Source organism: Terrapene carolina, unplaced genomic scaffold (assembly GCF_002925995.2).
Source record: "Terrapene carolina triunguis isolate 2854851 unplaced genomic scaffold, T_m_triunguis-2.0 Scaffold68, whole genome shotgun sequence".
NCBI lineage: Eukaryota > Metazoa > Chordata > Testudines > Emydidae > Terrapene > Terrapene triunguis.
In genome coordinates, this window is record NW_020664419.1 from 66,534,686 (window position 1) to 66,556,648 (window position 21,963).

General features: G+C 42.5%; 1 protein-coding gene across 1 annotated transcript in view; it reads left to right on the forward strand.

Annotated features, from left to right (window-relative positions):
• OTOGL (otogelin like) overlaps nt 1-21,963 on the forward strand; it is a 143,951-nt gene that overhangs the window by 55,437 nt on the left and 66,551 nt on the right. Inside the window, exons 26-30 of the mRNA XM_026648946.1 lie at nt 11,115-11,249; nt 11,758-11,904; nt 13,950-14,069; nt 18,243-18,359; nt 21,162-21,318. Coding sequence (XP_026504731.1) covers nt 11,115-11,249; nt 11,758-11,904; nt 13,950-14,069; nt 18,243-18,359; nt 21,162-21,318 — 676 coding nt within the window. The remainder of the gene's footprint in view (nt 1-11,114; nt 11,250-11,757; nt 11,905-13,949; nt 14,070-18,242; nt 18,360-21,161; nt 21,319-21,963) is intronic.

Sequence of the window (21,963 nt, forward strand, 5' to 3'; positions counted from 1 at the left end):
ATGTTCCTCAGTTGTTTCATTCCTCTTTGTTTCCTGGTACTTTTGCATTTATGTTAAAATTGCCACTTGTGTGGTATATATGTAGGGCCTAATCTAATTAGTTCATAATTGCCTCTATAGCTGCTTTCACTCCTGAAATTCAGTCTCATCTTCAGTAGCGGCTGCACAATGCTAGTGTGTAGGCATTTTGCAGCCCTTCAAGGCCGTCCTCTTTGTAGAAACAGAGTTCCACATTCAGTGATGTAGGAGAGGTCATGTTCCCAGCTGACGAATATCAGCCAAGGAAGAATTTTGAAGGGTCTGTGTAGCCTGAAGATCAGCCTGTCCTTGAATGAGAGCTCTATGCTAATACTCAGAGCCTGCTTCAAAGCCCAATGAAGTCAGTGAGAGTCAAGCTCCTCTTTATATCAATTTTTGGAAGTCCTGCTAGGTTCTTATTAACCAAGCCTATAGAGATGTCCCTCTCCTTTTTAGTCTTCACCTGGAAAGCTCAATACCCAGATAACTTTGGCTTGTACCTTTTTTTCCACTTGTTCCATCCTCTTGGTGAGCAGAAGATTCAATTACAGCTGGCAATGGGTTTATGCTCTTGTTCCATTTTCTCCAGATCAATGATTTCAGACTCAATTACCTCTACGTGCCTTTCTGTCTCCACCATCTGGCTATCCAGACCATTGAATTATGCTGTGAATGAATCACTTTTGTTCTCCAACAAAGGAAAGATTGCTTTCAATTTGTGCAGATTAGCATGGAGGGTTTCCAGCAATGGCTGGAACAAAATTTCTTGCCATGAGACTGGAGTTATTGAGGGAGGTGTGGTGTGATTGACAGGTTGTCACCACATGATGGGTCCTTGCTATTCAGCAGTGACCACACAGCATGAAGAAAGTTAACTTTTTCACCATTGATTTTTGCTTTTGGTGTTATGATTGGGCATGCAGGTGTCCTTTGGAAATCCCCAATCTACATTTTAATTTGTTGCCTGTCTGAAGAGCAAGACGACCATAAAAATGGCTAGTTGGAGTTCTGATAATACTGCTTGCTTCTGGTGTGTCAGGTTCCATAGACTGTTAATATAGCACTCCCAGCCATAAACACAAATAACCTTGTACACATCTGTTTTAGGGTGATCACTGTGTGTGTTGTCATTTCACTGCTGAGAGCCCTTTACCATATGTGAACTCTAAGCATGTGAGTCAGGTTGATGATGTTAGTGTGGGCCACATTTTATGGGCCACCTGAAGATGCTGCTTTAGGGATGACTGTGTGGGTGAGACTCTAAGAATGGGTAATGTAGGAGCAATATAGGAAAATGTTTAATTCTGAATTAAATTTGCTATGGGCTGAGTCAGGAAAGCTCCTCAGATCCTACCTTTCTGAATCTGTAGAAACTAGACATTACAGTATAGCAATATGAATGATCCAATTTTAACTTTTTTTGTTATAAAAGTTGTAATGAAGTCTAGGACTTGTAGTCATTGACAATGTTTTGTGGTACTCAGAAATACCTTATATGTTTCTTAGGAAAAGTAACTTGCTGTAACAATTTCATTTCTACATTTTTCACCTTACATTTTGCTTTACTAAGGAACAAAGCAAAATCTTCACAGTGACAAAAAAATTAGTTACATCTAAAAAGTAGCTATTAATAATAAAACCACATTTATGGTCCATTAACAAAAATAATATATCACATACACTTTATAATACTGCATGCTTCCATATAAATGAAAATTTAAATATTTAAATTGAGTATGAGTGTTGAGAGTCTCTGTGTTAGGCTAAAAGGGGTAAAAAACAAGGGAGATGTCATGCTAGGAGTCTACTACAGGCCACCTAACCAGGTGGAAGAGGTGGATGAGGCTTTTTTTAAGCAACTAACAAAATCATCCAATGCCCAAGATTTGGTGGTGATGGGGGACTTCAACTATCCGGATATATGTTGGGAAAATAACACAGCGGGGCACAGACTATCCAACAAATTCTTGGACTGCATTACAGACAACTTTTTATTTCAGAAGGTTGAAAAAGCTACTAGGGGGGAAGTTGTTCTAGACTTGATTTTAACAAATAGGGAGGAACTCGTTGAGAATTTGAAAGTAGAAGGCAGCCTGGGTGAAAGTGATCATGAAATCATAGAGTTTGCAATTCTAAGGAAGGGTAGAAGGGAGAACAGCAAAATAGAGACAATGGATTTCAGGAAGGCAGATTTTGGTAAGCTCAGAGAGCTGATAGGTAAGGTCCCATGGGAATCAAGACTGAGGGGAAAAACAACTGAGGAGAGTTGGCAGTTTTTCAAAGGGACACTATTAAGGGCCCAAAAGCAAGCTATTCCGCTGGTTAGGAAAGATAGAAAATGTGGCAAAAGACCACCTTGGCTTAACCATGAGATCTTGCATGATCTAAAAAATAAAAAGGAGTCATATAAAAAATGGAAACTAGGACAGATTACAAAGGATGAATATAGGCAAACAACACAGGAATGCAGGGGCAAGATTAGAAAGGCAAAGGCACAAAATGAGCTCAAACTAGCTACAGGAATAAAGGGAAACAAGAAGACTTTTTATCAATACATTAGAAGCAAGAGGAAGACCAAAGACAGGGTAGGCCCACTGCTTAGTGAAGAGGGAGAAACAGTAACAGGAAACTTGGAAATGGCAGAGATGCTTAATGACTTCTTTGTTTCGGTCTTCACTGAGAAGTCTGAAGGAATGCCTAACATAGTGAATGCTAATGGGAAGGGGGTAGGTTTAGCAGATAAAATAAAAAAAGAACAAGTTAAAAATCACTTAGAAAAGTTAGATGCCTGCAAGTCACCAGGGCCTGATGAAATGCATCCTAGAATACTCAAGGAGCTAATAGAGGAGGTATCTGAGCCTCTAGCGATTATCTTTGGAAAATCATGGGAGACGGGAGAGATTCCAGAAGACTGGAAAAGGGCAAATATAGTGCCCATCTATAAAAAGGGAAATAAAAACAACCCAGGAAACTACAGACCAGTTAGTTTAACTTCTGTGCCAGGGAAGATAATGGAGCAAGTAATTAAGGAAATCATCTGCAAACACTTGGAAGGTGGTAAGGTGATAGGGAACAGCCAGCATGGATTTGTAAAGAACAAATCATGTCAAACCAATCTGATAGCTTTCTTTGATAGGATAACGAGCCTTGTGGATAAAGGTGAAGCTGTGGATGTGGATGTGGTATACCTAGACTTTAGTAAGGCATTTGGTATGGTCTCGCATGATATTCTTATCGATAAACTAGGCAAATACAATTTAGATGGGGCTACTATAAGGTGGGTGCATAACTGGCTGGATAACCGTACTCAGAGAGTTGTTATTAATGGTTCCCAATCCTGCTGGAAAGGTATAACGAGTGGGGTACCGCAGGGGTCTGTTTTGGGACCGGCTCTGTTCAATATCTTCATCAACGACTTAGATATTGGCATAGAAAGTACGCTTATTAAGTTTGCGGAGATACCAAACTGGGAGGGATTGCAACTGCTTTGGAGGACAGGCTCATAATTCAAAATGATCTGGACAAATTGGAGAAATGGTCTGAGTTAAACAGGATGAAGTTTAACAAAGACAAATGCAAAGTGCTCCACTTAGGAAGAAAAAATCAGTTTCACACATACAGAATGGGAAGAGACTGTCTAGGAAGGAGTACGGCAGAAAGGGATCTAGGGGTTATAGTGGACCACAAGCTAAATATGAGTCAACAGTGTGATGCTGTTGCAAAAAAAACAAACATGATTCTGGGATGTATTAACAGGTGTGTTGTGAGCCAGACACGAGAAGTCATTCTTCCGCTCTACTCTGCTCTGGTTAGGCCTCAGCCAGAGTATTGTGTCCAGTTCTGGGCACCGCATTTCAAAAAAGATGTGGAGAAATTGGAGAGGGTCCAGAGAAGAGCAACAAGAATGATTAAAAGTCTTGAGAACATGACCTATGAAGGAAGGCTGAAAGAATTGGGTTTGTTTAGTTTGGAAAAGAGAAGACTGAGAGGGGACATGATAGCAGTTTTCAGGTATTTAAAAGGGTGTCATAAGGAGGAGGGAGAAAACTTAGCCTCTAAGGATAGAACAAGAAGCAATGGGTTTAAACTGCAGCAAGGGAGGTCTAGGTTGGACATTAGGAAAAAGTTCCTAACTGTCAGGGTGGTTAAACACTGGAATAGATTGCCTAGGGAGGTTGTGGAATCTCCATCTCTGGAGATATTTAAGAGTAGGTTAGATAAATGTCTATCAGGGATGGTCTAGACAGTATTTGGTCCTGCCATGCGGGCAGGGGACTGGACTCGATGACCTCTCGAGGTCCCTTCCAGTCCTAGAATCTATGAATCTATGAAAAACATGCAATAAATCAGTACATCCATTAACTGTGCTGTTTAGATACCTTCTGTATCTCAAAATAATTTATACTGCTGGGGATCGTATCACTTGGTAACAGATACCCAAGCATTCCCAAAACCTTAATCTAGGGAATATCACATTTTTAATTAGAAAAGGATTGTTGTAATGTAACCTAAGCAAATGCCAAATCTGATACAACAAGCAAGGCAAAATTAAATAAACGAAACAAAGGAGAATCTGTTTAAATGATTTTATGCATTCTTTTTCTTAAAATATGAAAAAAAGAAGAAAAAAATCCCTGCTATATTTCTTTTTACCTGATTGCATCATTTTGGTTTTGAAATTTTGATTTAATTAAAATAGGGCATTCTTTTAGAAATAAACGTTGGAATGTATTAACCAGAAAGATTCCCTTGTCATGGTACCACTCTGAACTGTCAATAGAGTCAGATTCACTAAACGGTTGTTAGGACTTTACACATACTTGTGCTAAAATCAAAACCCTGTACTACTATAAAAAGCTCCCAGAATAGGAAATCAGATGAAGGTCATAAAATGGTATATTTTGGAAGTCACTTCTGGGGAGGGTATCCTGAGTGCATTATCAGACATCTGAAAATGGTCAGAGGGTGAGTTAGAAACTGGAATAATAACCCTCTCCATATAAAAACAGGAGTACTTGTGGCACCTTAGAGACTAACATTTATTTGAGCATAAGCTTTCGTGGGCTACAGCCCACTTCTTCGGATGCATAGAATGGAACATATGAAAGCTTACGCTCAAATAAATGTGTTAGTCTCTAAGGTGCCACAAGTACTCCTGTTTATTTTTGCGGATACAGACTAACACGGCTGCTGCTCTGAAACCTCTCCATATAGCATTGCCACAGACCTTCCCACCCACCGCAGTTGCACCCTGTTCCTGCTCTTCTACTCAATAATGTTATCATTCATTATTCTTACAGTGCCATAGAGGGGTATGGTACTTTACAGATTTAGCTGATTAAATCATTACTTTCTGGAGTTTACAAACAAAATTAGACTTAATATAGTCATAGGGGATGGCGAGGAAAAGGTGTGTGTGTGGGAAGTGAGAAATGTAACAAAAATGTTATATCGTTTGGTTGATATTTGGCTTGCATGTTAGTAGTTCCAAATGTTATTTATTTAAAAAAAATTTTATTAAAGTGAGTTAATTTTTGTAGAAATGTGAGCATTATCACTGCTCTTTTCTCCATTTGCCTTTCCTGGTGCTCTCCTCCATGGTGAGAACCCCCCTTTCTTCCATATAAATTTGCATCCCATCTGCAGTTCTGAGCTCTTCTTAACCATTTCTCAGAACTTGTGAGACTGTGTGAATCAGTGCCATCTGGTGACTCCCAATAACAATGCACACGACTCCTGCAAAGCCTTTTGGGGGCCATTAGCAATGTGCTTCAGGGAGGCAAGAAGTTAAAATTAAACAACAGTAAACAATGTGTGTGTATTTATACGAAAACACAAAGGTATATAGGCCTTGATGCTTATGCTTAAGTGCTTTGCTGGACTGGGGACAGAATGCTCTGCATCTTGCAGGATTGAGGTCTTTGTCAATAATAGATTAGCAACTATGCTTCAGGAGTTAAACATTAGGTGCCTTGCAGAGGAATTTTAGAGCACCGCATCACAATAAATAACAAATAATAAGCCTGGGCTTTCATGACGTATGAAAAGGGGAAACGGCTAAGTTTGTCTATACTATGCTGGTAGCATCCCCCCTGGAGATAGCCAATAAGAGTAAAACAAATTCTACTTTTTTGCAGAAAAGTGCAGTTTTCAATGTTTTCAAATCTCCATATTTTGTCTTTCGAGTATCATTATTAAAAAAGTAGCAAACTCAGACAAAAATAAGTGAAATGGGACTTGATTTATCCTGTGCCATCTCCAGTCTGTCCCCAGATTCCGTAGGGAGTGCAGTGGTACTACCAGAGGGCATGCTGGTACATCATACAGAATGGGAGCCAGTGATCCTGGATATTAGGACCTGGAAAAGATGGTGAAGAGGGTATGCCTTTAAATCAGTTAATTACTGAGTGTCCCACTAATCCTGGTTATTTGAGCATGTAGCTCTAAAGCAGATAGATTTAAATGATTTTTTTTCTTCCAAAAAACAACCTTCACTTCAAGTCATCATTTATTGGGCTGGATTTTCTGAGATGAGCATAGTGTTCTTATTAGTTGGCACTGATAGCAGCTGAAGATTTGTGACAGAAATAAGATGTAACGTTCCCGAGCATTATTACAAATTTGGGAAGTGGTAGCAGTTTATTTTTCCTTATCTCAAAGGCATGGGATACAGTACAGTTGAGAAGTCTAGCAAAAGAACATTCTGAGAAGTTAGGACTGACAATGAGTTTTTGACTGAGTGCCCAGGTCCGTGACACTCTGCCTTTCACGTTGCTTAGCAACTCCATGTTATCACAAAGAAACTGATATTAAGTTGGAACAGGCTGGATATGGTAATTTACGTGGGAAGATACTAGTTTCTCTTGAAGTGGGAAAACCATTTTATTTCTAGTTTCTATCAGCGTGACTTGGTTTCACATGACAGATTGTAGCACATCCCTCTTTGTGGACATTTTACCTAATAAGGTAAAGAGTAGCTCTGCTCTGGAAAGTGACTATGTAAAAATGACACCTTGTTATTCACTAGGTCTGCTCCCTGTCTATACTCGGATGTATCTACCAACATCGGTGACAAAAGTAGTTTGTTACAGCAGGTTACTGAGAGTGAGTTTGATTGTTAATAATTATTTATTATTTGTATTACTGTAGCACCTAAGAGTCCCAGTCATGGACTCGGACCCCATTGTGCTAAACACTGATCAAAAAGACAGTTTGTCTGCCGAAGAGATTACCGTCTAAATTGGACCCCCCCTTTTTTTTTTTTTTTTTTTTGCATCGTCAACAGAATTATTTACTAAATTGCAGTTGCACCTGTGCTTTGCCCACTGAAAGTAATAGGGTGGCACATGTGCCACTGGTTGCTGAATTTGAAGGTCATGGGACTACACAGGTGTAACTCAAGGTGCTGTGTGAGAAGGAAAGAACCCAGCTACTTTCAGATCTGTGGAGGAGTGGCAGTTAGGGGGGCAAAAAAAGTCTTTATTTATTAACTGAGCAAATTTGATCCTGAAAGTTTTGTGATACAATAAACATGGAGCCCCACAAGGGGCATTTTTATAGTGGGGGCCAGGGTTTGAGTGGCGGGAGAGGGTGCACAAGAGGCTTAGGTTTAAACACAGAATGCCCTTTCTGAGATTTCTGGTTTATTTCAGGAGTTTTGTTTTAATCAAAACAATACAAACTGGCAGTCTCTGGCTGCATTCCTGCCATGCAGCTTTCCATAAATGATTTTTAATATATACACCAACAAACAGGAAAGTACTTGTGGGTCCTTAAGGCTCCCTGTCCGGGCTTTTGATCAGCAATACTGGTCTGTCTCACTGTGCTTGTTGTCACTGCAGAGTTAATTCATTTTATAACTTGTGTCCACTCCCCTGAACTCAAGTCCTGTTCATACGCAAAAACCCTTTAGTGTGGTGGTGCCTTTAACTCGACTTGGTTGACCTATCAGGGTATGTCTACGCTGCAGCAGGGAGCATGCCTCCCAGCCCAGATAGACAGGGTGGACATTGCAGCTTGTGTGGCAGCCCGACCCTCTGGGTCTGAGCTCAAGTAGATAGCTTGAGTCTCCACCAAAGCCACAGCACCCACACAGCTATTTTTAGTGCACTAGCTGGAGTCCAGCTAGCACAAATTTGTCTACCCACACTAAGAGGTTTATACGCACAGGCACACACACACACACTCACTGTTTTCAGTGAAAACATCACCTGAGTGTTAACTTGCAGTGTGGCTCCTCTCTCTCAAGCCAGGCTAACTTGAGAGGGGTTACTTCGAGTTTTGATAATTTGAGATAACTCTGCATTGATGAATAGCCTTTAAGATCCTGAACCTAATTAGAGCCCATTGCCCCTAGGTAGCATCAAGCTAGCAGTGCTTCCCTGAGCAGACTCTTGCTAGAAGTTAACCCCCAAGCCCCACAAGCTGTGAGCTGGCTCAATGGGGTATCTTCCTATGGGCACTATGGGACTGGGGGTTTTGCGGGGCTGTGCAGTGTCTTCCAGTGATCAGCAAAAAACCCGCATCCCCCCACCACACAGTCACTTTTCAGATCAGAACGATACTTTAAGCTGTGCCACTCGTTATTATTTGTATTGATTACAAGACTGCTTCCCATAGCTGCCAAGTTCTCTGCAGTCCCATACACAACATTTCTCGCTGGTGAGAAAAAGCAACTGATGTTTCACCCTTAAGAGCAAGGGTGTGTGGGGAAAACAGAATCTATCTCCTGCATGTCTCAGAAACCAGAGGGACCTGGGGGAGCCAGAGGACCCCAGAGTATTAGAGGGAGTTGGATTGCTGGGATGGCTTGCTGTGAAAGAGAGCATGGAAGGGGGACGTATATATGGCTGTTGGGAGGAGAGAGCCTGGAGAAGAATTACTGGGGTGAGAAAAGCTGGAACAGCCTGAGGGGGTGGTTGTCGTTGGATGAGATGGGAAGAGCCTTCCTGGGGCAGCTTGGGGAGAGAGTTGTTGGAGCCAGTGGTAGGGACTGGAGGACTGGAGGATTGTTAGGGATGTGGGGGCCCTGGATCAGCTACCCTCACCCTGCCTCAGCCTCTCCCCATTAGCCTCCTTAGTTCTGTCCCCTTCCCGTTCTGGCCCCAACTGTCCCATCAGCCCCCTATTCTGTTCCATGCCCCTCCCTTTCAGATGCTGTCTCTGCCTCCCAAGAGGCACACCGGCAAAGGGGATCAAAAACAAAATGGAGGCAGAAAGGCTCCGAGTGCTGGGAGGAGGAATTGTAGGTGTCTGTTGGTGGATGTGAGAGATGTGAATGTGTGAGATCTCAGCAGAGATGTGGGTTTGTGGGACAGGGCTTTCAAATGCAAAATTCCGGAATGTCTTGAAGGGGTGAAGAATCCATGCTTTGTTTGTTTACTTACTAACTTACATAATTCGGTAATTTTCCTGTCCTTAGTACACATTAGTAATGTTTTACTTGAATCCCGTGTCTCTTATCTAGTCTGAACTCAAGTAGCTAACACAGTAAAATACTTTAATGAAAGCAGATGAGTCTTCTGAGATTTTGCTGCATCGCAATATATTAAGTTAGTCATATTTTCTGAGAATGTTCAAGGGAACAAAAATTAGGGTATTTGTATGAGTACAAAAGAGGCCTCAAGGAGTTGTTATAGACAGAGTCCAAATGGAGGATAACTGGGTGACTCAGTCAGGGGTGGGATATAGAGCTTGTCATCTTCAGGTTACTGTTTCATATCTAACACGGGCTTGTTATGAGCATATGCCTAGAACTGATCTGACACCAGTCTGACTTTACAGGAGTTTCTCCTGACTTACACTGATGTAAGCAAGATCAGAATCAGGTCTCTCAAGTCTTCACTGTTTGAAGGCTGTTTGGTGGCCTCTACATAACTTATGAGTAAGGCTACGTTTATGTCATGCACAGGGCCGGCTCCAGGCACCAGCCGAGCAAGCTGGTGCTTGGGGCGGCAGCTTGTAGGAGGCGGCATTCCGCCCAATCCTAGGGCGGCACTGCTGCTTTTTTTGTTTTTGTTGTTGTTGTTGTTGTTCCGCTCCGGCCGCCCTGTAGGGGGCAGCGGCATGGAGGACGGGAGCGCCCTGCAGCAAGCCCGGCAGGGCAGCCCGCGTCCTTCCCTCCCAGCCGACCGGAGTGGTGCAGAGCCCTCCCGGCAGGGGGCATGGTGGAAGGTGCCGCGTGGCAGTGCCCCGCTGAAGTCCTGGCCGCCCCCCTTCTCTCTCTCCCCCCGCTCCCTCCCCTTCCCCCCCGCTAGCCGGGGCACATCCTGGCTCCGGCCGCACCACAAGTTTTTTTTTTTTTGCTTGGGACGGCCAGAAAGCCAGAGCCGGCCCTGGTCATGCAGGTCATGAAAGTCATGAAATCTGTGACTTCCAGAGACCTCTGTGACATTTTCTGCTTCAGCCCCTGGGGCCATGGGACTGGAGCTGGCAGCCAGCGGGGCCAGACAGGGTTCAAGCTGTGGGCAACAGCCTCCTCAGGGTCCCCCTGCAGGGTTCCAGTGACAGGTAACAGTTTCCTCAGGGTCTCTTTGCAGGGTTCCCACAACAGGCAACCGCCTCCTTAGGGGGGCCCTCCTCAGGGTTCCAGCGACTTTGGTAGATAATCTCACTATTGCCTACCACAAATCTGACAAATGGTTGGTAGACTTCTTGTTTTTGAAAATACAATAGCAACACATTCTCAGACTGCATGCTTTTTAAAAATTCCTTTTCATTGTTGTTGATAACATAGCTAGACTATGATTACCATATTGTGCTAAAATATTAGATTTTTTTTCTGTGTACAGTCAATTTTTAAAACCTAAACCAAACTTCTATTTAGTTAAAAATCTAATTTTAGGCTAGGCTAATCCTCAAATTGTGAATAAAGTCCTCAATAATATAAAATGACTGAAAGATGGATTTAATAGTTCTTTGTGTTTAACTCTAAGCTTTGAATCAAAAGAAGGTACAATACTGGATTTAAAATCCCTTTCTTTGATTGATACCTCTTTACATGGCTTTTCAGTTTAAGATGTTTAAGCTGGAATTTATCTGCTGAAGTGAAATGTAATTGTATTTGTAAATAAAATTATTTTTTCTTCATGTTGCAGAGTACAGACAACTCAAATGTATCTGTAATTGCCCAGAACAAGAAGTGCTTTGACAATGACATTGTTTGCTCTAAGAGCGTTTTGATCTCTGTTGGAGACACTGAGATTTATTTTAGTGAACCTTCTGACAAACAGGTTAGTTGTTCTCTTTCCTTGTTTGGATGACCCTTTAAAGTACATGTCTGAAACACACAAATTTAATTTATTAAACTGAGTCTCATTCAATCTAAAGTATCAAAAACATCCAAGCTTGATGTAGCTTGGGTCCCCATGAAAATTCTGTTTGTTCACTGCTTTTTCAAGCCCCCTCTCCCTTTCCCCTTCCACACCCATATTGGTCCCACTGGGAAGAATGCTTGGCTGCCGCTGCTCCAATGGAGCCAAGGAGTTTTTGAATTCATTTGTTTCTGTCCATGTGCTTTTATGACGGAAGGCAGCATCTGAGCCAAAATAACTACAAATAAAATAAAAATTCTTAAAACAAAACAGCTGAGGCAATGCTCCCTAGTTGCTCGATAACATGCTAGGGTTAAGCTATACTTTAAAATACTCTTTGGGCTAGTTATTAGTTGGCTGTATGTCTTGGTTGAATGCATTATAGAATTGCTGTTGTAGATCTTTCACAAATATCCATTTCTGACAGAGGACCGCAAGGGGACGGGAAAAAAACCCAACATATCAGCTTTGGAAGGCTGGATATTATACAGTGGTACACTTTCCAGAACAGGAAATTACAATCCTGTGGGACAAGAAGACAACGATACATGTCAAAGTTGGACCTCGGTGGAAGGTGAACCAAATTGTAAACTTGATATACAATGTATTTTATATTACAAAGAGGTTCATTCATACTGAAAGAAATACAGTGTGGGGTGGAAATATGGGGAGGCCCTTGGAATTCAGTGTATTAACATTTTATCTTTGGGCACTTTTGAAACCTGGTTTAGATCACAAAGCAAAGATGGATCCAAAGCAGAATATTGGATATAAACTCCTTGAACTTGGATTTCCCCCCCCCAGATACGAACCTCATAGCTGAGGCCATTATGTGGTCACAAGTTCTATGACTTTGATGGTCTCACTCTTGGTGTATATTTATCAATAATCTAAAAACCTTGGCACAATTTAGCAGAATTCAGCCCAATACATTCTGCTAAGAATCTCAGCTGGTATGTTGCAGGTCAAGTAACAGCAACATTTATAGCAACATATAAGAAATTGAATGCTGGCTGCCTACACTATTCCTGGATTAAGCTAGCACTGTCATTCTTTAACTCTCATAAGCAATAATAAAATGAAATTATCTCAAATTGAGAAAAATAAATACAGGCCAAATTGTGATTTCATTAGGAGTTCTTGAGGAATATGTTACTATTTGGCATAAGCAAGTGTGTCAGAATCTGCCTTTAAATGAGTAACAAGTACTCGTAGAGTCTGAGGTTTGCACTAGATATTGAAATCAATATCTTTGCTTGTCTTCTAACTGTAGGAGTGTTACATTGGTAAAGCTGCTTTCAGTCAGGTTATTTTAGTAATTCAAAGATGTTTCAGGTAGTAGCACGAAGCATACTGTCAAGATGCTTTCAGTGCTCCAAATGCAACTGTTGACTTCTGTGGAATAATCATTATTGTCTTTGTTTTTAATTGACATCCCTGGTAATACATTCCACTGCTCTCCTGTGACATTCAGGTATTAGTGTAACCCAAATTAAGGCGAGAAGAGACCGAGATGAATCAGTTGTAGAACAGACAGCTCAGTTTATTAAATACTCACATTTTGGGGTTAAAATAAACACTGGCAAACACCCAGCCAGGGAAAAGGATCTAGAAAAGAAATAGGAGACACTCTCTGAGCGCCTACCAAGGGTATGTTTAAATTGCAGTCAGAGGTGTGACTTCTGCACATGTAGACAAACCAGATCTAGCTTTGATCTAGCTATCTCCAGTAACAATAGCCGTGACAGCAGCACAGGCTGTACAAACCCACCCAGTTTCCTGGGGATGTACTTAAGTAGCTAGCCTGTTGCTGCTTGTGCTGTGCTATTCTGCTATTGTTATTCAAGCTAGCTAGATCGGGTTTGTCTACACATGCTACAGTCACACCTCTGACTGGAGTGTAGACATACCCTCAGTGTCAACCATGAATGCACATGCTCAGAGCGGGGTTCTGAAGGGGCCCCTCAGCAAGAGGAGTTATAGTGCCCATAGAAGGACACCAATACATCACACACTTCTCCCCGTCACACACACCTTTCTCAGAGACTTCAGCTCAACCAAAAAAGGGGCTGCAGTAGTAGGACCTAAAGCGCATGCCCCAGTATTAAGAGTGCTACAGGTGACTGGCTTGTGCATAACTGTTGATATGAATGCCCTCGCTATTCTAACTTGGATATAGGAAAAAGGTCTTAATGATCATTATTTAGTCAGGCTCCAATGGTTTGCGGTAATGTATCAGAACTTTTGGCTTTTGACTTGGATCGTACAAATGTCAGCTTTTAGAGGGAGTTTTGTAGAGACCCCAGTCCCTTTATTCAGTCAGAAAGTAAAGATACATTCTGGGAAGCAGAAAATAGAATAACAAATGAAAATATAATTTTCAGCTTTTAAAACCTTTAGTTCGGAGGTCTAAATATAGTGGCACTTCAAATATCATCAAAGTGTGAGTCAGGGTTATAATCACCCTGTAAACTTGATATTAAGGCAACATTAATTTAGTTTCTTCTCCCTTAAAACTATTTAAAAAGTAAAACCAAAAATGTTTGACCACTGTCAGTAATCAAACTGTAATTACAAACCAATCAAAAGATGTTTAAAATTTTTCAATTTATGTTTTAGGGTAAATTAGCAGGTTTGTGTGGAAATTTTGATAAATATACTTCAAATGATCTGACTACATCAAACAACATGGAAGTGAGAAATGCTCAGGTTTTTGGAGAGAGCTGGGCAATAGGACAGGTAAGTAACATATCTGTTCACCAACTTAGAAATAAACAGTATGAAAAGTTAATTACTGTAAAAAAGAACATGTAAACATTTAGAGTGCATTTTCCAAATTGCCAGTCAAATCAATGCATGGGAGGGACATTTGAATACTTATGGAAGAATCTTTGTCTATAAACTTTATATGTGGTATAAAGATACCCCTGTATCTCAGTAAGTAGATGATGTTGAGTTTAAATGAAAAACCAAACCAAATAATTTTGGGGATGGTTTTTAGGAAACAAAATAATTGTTTTACAACAGAGTCCTGGTGCATGCTATAGCGATACCAATTTTAATATTAATATATAGGAAAAACTAGAATCTGCAAATTTCACATCTAGATCTGAACTTCCCCAAAGTTTGGGAATCTGGTATTTTGGACTGGGTCCAACTTTAAGAAAATCTCTTGTTATTTCTTCTCCCATGTTAGAGGCCTCTGTTGAAGTAAGCATGTTCTGACTGTCAGAACTGTCATCTGCAAATCTTAGAATTTGCCTGCATGCAAATGATAGCAGGACAGACTATTTCCACAGTGTTGGGCTAGACATCTTGACTCTCTGGGTGCTGTGCCCAGAATGGCCTATGAAATCAGATTCAGGTTCACTCAGTGATTTTAAAAATGTGGTTTATAAACAAAGATTAATCTAGCAGAGAAGATGAGATCAAATGATGGTTGCTAGTAAAAGGGGCTGGGGTACAGGGAGCATCAGTCACCAGTTCTCTACAAGTCTATTTGGTTGTCTGAAATTTAATACATAACTGGCATTTAGGGTGACTAGATGTCCCGATATTTCGGTGTCCCGATATCCGCCAGCAGCACTGTTTTTTTTTTTTCTCAGCCAGCAGGACTCGGCTTTTTTTTTTTTTTTCTCTCTGCCGGCGGGCACCCCCCCCCCTTTGTGTCCCGATATTTTCTTCCCCTCATCTGGTCACCCGACTGGCATTGCCTGGTATAGTTAGGAAAACCTTATTAAAAGGTCATCTCCCTGCTAAAGCAGAATTGTTCCTGAGAGTAATTTTCTAGTATTTTGTCCAGGCTAATTTTAAAATTCTCAAGTGATGGAACTTCCATCGTTATTTCACAGCTTAATATATCTCCCCAAAGGGAAATTTCCCCAAATTTTCCCTTTCTTAATTTTCTTCAATTACTACTTTGTTATAAACCTGTGTGTCACCAAAATAATTTCTTTCCCTCCTTTGTGTTAATGCCCCCAAACATTATAGACCAGGGGTCGGCAACCTTTCAGAAGTGGTGTTCCGAGTCTTCATTTATTCACTTTAATTTAAGGTTTCGCGTGCCGGTAATACATTTTAACGTTTTTTAGAAGGTCTCTCTCTATAAGTCTATATATTATATAACTAAACTAGTGTTGTATTGTAAAATAAACAAGGTTTTCAAAATGTTTAAGAAGCTTCATTTAAAATTAAATTAAAATGTTGATCTTGCGCTGCTGGCCTGCTCAGCCTGCTGCTGGTCTGGGGTTCTGTTCACCTAGGCCGGCAGCGGGCTGAGTGGGGCCTGCGGCCGGGACCCCGGCTGGCAAGGGTCCGGCAGCCAGAATCCCAGACCAGCAGCAGGCTGTGCGTGGCCGGGACCCCAGATCGGCAGTGGGCTGAGCAGCTCAGCCCACTGCCGCTCAGGGGTTCCATCCGCCGGCTCCTGCCAGCCGGGATCCCAGCTGCTGGACCCACTCAGCCCGCTGCCAGTCTGGGGTCCCGGCCCTGCCCTGGTTCTGGCCCTGGTTCTGGCCCTACCTTCTCCCTGGTTCTGGCCCACTCTCTTCCTCTCTCTGCTCTGAGCTGAGGGTGGGAGTGCACTGAGCACAGGGCTGGGGGTGAAGGGTCAGGAGCTAGAATGAGGGAGGGGGCTCAGGGTTGGGGCAGGAGGTTTGGGTGTGGGGCACTTACCTGGGCAGCTCCCATTTGGTACGAGGGGTGCAGGTGGGAATGTGGTGTGTGTGTTTGTGTGTGTGAGCTTCCATTTGGTGCTCAGGGTGGGGGTGGGGATGTGGGGGGATGCATAGGGTGGGGGGCAGGGTATGTGGGGGGTGCAAGAGTCAGGGCAGAGGGTTGGGGGCATGTGAGGGGAGTGCAGGTGTCAGGGAAGGGGGGGCTGGGTATGTGTGGGGGTGCCAGAGTCAGGGCTGGGGTCGTGGGGGGGGGGTGAAGGAGTCCAGCAGAGGCTGGGTGTGTATGAGAGGGGTACAGGGCTCAGGGCAGGGGTCTGGGGTGAGTGCGGGGCACAGGGCACAGACCTGGGGTGTGTGCGGGGCTGCGGGGCTCAGGGCAGAGGGCTGGGTGTATGTGGGGGGGGTCAGGGCTCAGGGCAGAGAACTGGGGTGTGTGGGGGGGTCACGGCAGGGGGTTGGTGTGTGTGTGCCCCTATTCCACCCCACCTTCCCCAAGGCCCTGCCCCCGCTTCTTCTCTGCAGACCCTGAGACTCCCATGCCCCATCCAACCCCCCCTGCTCACTGACTGGCCCCTCCAGAGACCCCCCACCCCTAACCAGCCCACCTGGGATCCCACCCACTATCCAACCCACCCTGTCCCCTGACTGCTCTGACCCCTAATCACCCTCCGTCCCTGACAGACCCCGGGACTCCCATGCCCCATTCAACCCCCCCGTTCCCTGACTGCCCCCTTCAGAGACCCCCCCGTCCCTAACCATCCCGCCCGGGATCCCACCCCTATCCAACCCACCCTGCTCTCTGTCCCCTGCCTGCCCCCACCCCTTATCCAACCCCCCCGGACCCCTTACCATGAGGTTCCTAGCAGCATGTTCTGCTCCGCGCAGAGCCAGACACGCTGCCCCGCCCCTCAGAGCGCTGCGCGTGCGGTGACATGGCTCCAGGGGAGGGGGGAAGGCGAGGGCGGGGCCGGTGGCTTGCTGCACTCGGCCGGGTGCTCCGGCCCGGGAGCGCGGACCCCGCGGCTTGCCGCGCCGGAAGAGTGGGGCCATTTGCCCACCCCTGCATCAGAGTGTGCCTGGGCACACCCTGTGCGCACGCCTATGCTTCTGCCCCCTGCCCCCGTAGGGGGGGGAGGGAGAAGAGCAGGCTGGGCCGGGCAGGAATTTTAATGGCATGCTGCTCCAGCAGGCAGCAGCGTGCCATTAAAAATTGGCTCACGTGCCGTCTTTGGCACACGTGCCATAGGTTGCCAACCCCTGTTATAGACTGATATCATGTCTCTACTTAGCCAGCCAATACATATTTTACTCTCTTTAATCTTTCCTCACAAGGAAACCACTCTAGTCTCCCTCATTATTCTTTCACTTTGTCCATATCTTTCTGGTAATGTGGTGGCCATAACTGAACATGATATTCTCTGTGCAGCTGCATCAGATCATCAGAAAAGAGATCATAACGTTCTGCTCCATGACGTGGTGCCTTTGCTTACACAGCCCAGCTTGCTCTGGCTATTTTTGGAGCTGCATACTGTTGCAAAGTCATGTCTAATTTCCTGTCTGTGATCAGCACTAGGTCTCTGTCACCATTGCTACTTCCCAGATTTTTCTTTCCCACCCTGGTTACACACGTTGGATGAACCTGCATTCAGCAACTTGAGTGTCCTTTTGTTAAACTTTCCTGCCCATTTGTTTTTCATTTTGAAGGAGGAGATTCAAAAAGGGAGTTGAGTATCTCCGTCATTTTTGAGTTATCATGATGATCTTTGGCTCTTTGTTTTTTATGAGTTAATCTGTTCCTACTGCTGCTTCTTCATTTGAATATATAGGGCTAAATCATCCCTAGTGTGATGCCTTTTAAAGTCAATGGCAAAACACCAGGGATGGATTTGCCCCATGATGTTCTGTTTGTGATGTTACAATTGGTTGCTCTGGAAACGATTACACTGTGTCACAAATAAAAAAAAAATGTCTTCATGTATGGAGCATGAAGCAGGAACATCTGAGTTTTTAAAAACAAAAAGCAAAGGTTATTTTTCATGCAAATGTTTTCAATGATAAAACACAGGAAAGGAGGGGGGGCAAACATATTTGCTGTTTAACACTGCTTTCTCTGCTCCCTGGCAATGGGAGTTTTGCTATATCCCAAAAGTAAGTCTCTTGTAAAACAAACAAAAAACAAGAACAAAACATAGTTCATATAAATAGTTTAAACTCATTTTGTGTTTTTTTTTTTAAGTGTAAAAGCCCAAATGAAACCATAAAGCCATGTGAGGTGCATCAGAGCAAGTTCCCCTATGCCAAAAGGGAATGCTCAATTTTGTACAGTGATGTTTTTGCCCCTTGTCGAAATGTGGTAAGTTTATACTTTATTAACTATTCAAAGATGAACATATTGATTCTGAATCTCTGGTAGCAAAATACTCAAGAGTCAGTAATTAATTCCTTGTTACAGTACAACTGAAAGCCATTGACTCAGCCCCCAGTGCTGCAAGGATTTCTGTGTGGGTGAACTCCTGTGCTTGTACAGAGCTCCTTGCAAGATTGGAGCCAAAGTCCGGATCATAAAGCTATAGGACAGTTGGTGGGATTTTCAGTATTATTAGATGTCATGGACATGACCCTCTTTCAGATAACGGAAAGTTTTGGGTTACCAGTTTGGAAAATCAAGTTTCTACTGTATTAGTGTATTTGTACATGATACGTACCTACAAATTTCTATGTTGTTAACTAAGTTTAAGACTATTCACATGCATCAAGGGATTCTGAAAATTTGATAACCACAAGCGTTAAATGCACATGATATGAGCAGTTGGAGACACATGTATAGCTTTCATCTCAGGTGGCTGTCTTCTGTCATTTGTCCTGCTCAATCTGTATATGAGGATGCTGGGGGAGAGAGTGAGAAGATTTGGATGTCAGAGCCATGATAACGTAATTGACTGGCAACTAACCTTTTTATCAAATGTGTGGTGTCTTGGCTTTGCTGGTACCCGGCTAATAGGGGCTTGGATTACAGCAACTTGTCTAAGGCTCAATCCAGGCAAGGTGGAGATGATGCAGATAGGTTGAGGAAAGTGTGACAAGGGAAGTCTCTGCTCCCATTAATAAGGGTGTTTGCTGAGCCTTTATCAAATAGTTTGTAATCTGCATGTTTGTCTGGATTTCTGATTGTATCTGCCTATTCAGGCGCCTTCAGTTACCAAAAGGGCCTTTTTACTGCTAGTTCGTGCTGCTGCAGTTTACTGCTATTGCAAGCCAAACTAGATAGATTAAAGCTAGCTCGAGTATGTCTACACATGCAGGTATGCTGGAACAATTTGTCTAGTGGGGGTACTGAGATCCATTGAACCAAACTGTAAATCCTGTAAATGATGGAAACCACTTCAAGCCAAGGGGGTATGCCCCTAGTTCCAGCACCTATGTACACATGCTGCAATTACCCCCCTTAATTGCAGTGTAGGCATTGGTGCTTGCCACAGTTGTTCTTTATGACTTCTAGACATAACGAATGGTATCTCCAGATGGCCTATCAGAAACTGAATCTCTTAACTTTCAGGGCATGGTGTAAGGACTACCAATTTGGTCAGAAATTTGCCTGATGGAGCAGTTACAGTGTTGTACGTAGTTAAACTATGGAGTGAGTAGATTTACTCATATTGACATTAGCCAATATTTTAGGAATTTTTTGAGCATCAGCCTGTGATGAATATATTCTCAAAATATAAAATAGAAATAGAAATGGAATCCTCAGAAGGTAAACTTTTTTCTCTAAAAACAAACAAAAACTTAAGAATTCTGTTTTTTGTTGTGCACTCACTTTTCTCTATTTTACCAGTGTTTGGGATCATTTTCAAACAATGGCACTTAAATTGCATTGGCAAAATTATGTTCACGAGAATTCACCTCACGTGCAAAACATATGCATATCCAATTGCGTATTTGCATATGTACACATACCTTTGGTGTGCAACACATTTTGCAGTTGCAAGTACATTCCAGGTGTATATACCACTTAGACCTCATTGTTTGAAAATTTGGCTCATGGTGTCTTCATAGTTTTCGGTAAAGCAGCCATTCTGAGTTATTGATTGTGATACAATTTCTGTAGACCTAAAATGTGTTACCAATGATTGATTTAAAACTACTAAACTAAGCTCCTCACTGTTTAATATTTCCAGCTTTTAGAATTGCAGTAAGAATTTTTATGATGATTTAAGGTTGCCTCAGCCTGACAAAGGGTTATTTTATAATTCAAGTTGCAAAAATAATGCAGTAGTTTCTTTCTTTTTAAGTTTTAGAGTTCTGAACGGCATGGGGAAGCAAATGGATGTGTGGGCTAATGTAAATCTGGGGAGATATAAGACAAATGAGAGAGAAAATCTTGAAAACACAGAAATATTTTATTTTTGTTTCAATGACAACAGCTCCAGAAATGCAGTCACTTTTTCTCAGACATTCTATTTCTTGCCAGAGAACTACACTGATTTTTTTTTAAAGTAAAGTAAATCGACTTGTAAAATTGCTCATCAAGCTCTTCCTTTCACGTTGTTAATGTAAAACTACAGATGTTACACTAGATGGCAGAATTTGCCTTATAAGAATAGAAAATCACGAACTTTGGCTAAATGTTGTAACCATTGCAAATGTTCATAATCACTAAATAGCAAGCGTGTTGGCGGGCGTACCACATGAACTTTATGATATACACTTTTAGTTTTCTAGACAAGCAACGTTGTTTGGGCAACTTGAAAGTTGTTCAGTGTTCTTCATCAAGACTTGAACACACTATTGGGAGCCTGCAGCTGTACAGTACTGCTATTGTTGGGAATCACACCCTGTGCAATGACAGACCTCCCTATGAAGACAATGACGTTACTGTGTGTGCGTGATTGTGCACAGGGGGTGGAGGGATGCTACTGCAAGATCAGTCAGTGCTAGCCTGTGTGGACAACTCTAGTTATACCTATGTTAAAAGATAAAGTAATTTACCCAGGCATTAGAAAATGTTCAGATTTCTATGACAGACTTTGAGGGTTGAATTCTGCTGTCTTTCTAAACACAGAATTCAATTTGAAATTGGTGGGAATTTTGGTGCAAAGTGATGGCAAGGTGGGGCCCGCACGTTCAATTGCTTTTTTTCCCCTTCACTTTTCAGATTGATGTGACTTCATTTGTCAAAAATTGCCATACAGACACATGTAATTGTAATCTTGGTGGGGACTGTGAGTGTTTGTGTACAAGCATTGCAGCTTATGCTTACAAATGCTGCCAGCAGGGTGCAGCAATTCATTGGAGATCTCCCTCTGTCTGTCGTAAGTACATGATTGATCATGTCCCCAGAAACCACAATAAAGAAACACCAGATTATCTGACCTTTTAATGATTGATTTCTGTTGACACATAAGGAAAAAGAAAAGATTAAAGTTCTCATTGACAATACAAAGTATCTGAAGTGGGATAGGAGAAGCTATAATATATATGTACTTCTGCTCTAAATTTTTCATGCAGTCCATGCATTAACAAGTTAGTCATTTAGAACTGGATTTACAGCCCTCTATAAGGAAACGGGCTATGATCACAATATTTTTGTATAGGTCCATCAATGGCTATTAGCCAGGATGGGCAGGGATGTGTTCCTAGCCTCTGTTTGCCAGGTGCTGGGAATAGGTGACAGGCAGGGCTGGATAAACTTTCCTGTGGGCCTGGGGCTATTAGATTTTGTGAGGCCCCCATATACAAGTCTTTTTTTCTAATTTAAAACAAAATGATCACAATTATGGCATCGAGGCTATTAACACTATACTAAACTTGCCTTTTAATTAACATAAAGCCATTTTGTGATTACATTTCAGTTTTAAAACTGTAGACTATAGTTAAGTTAATTCAAAATAGCCTATTTCTTACCTTAGAACAGCTGTTACATTGGTTTCTTTCTGGGAGGGAGTTTGGGTGCAGGA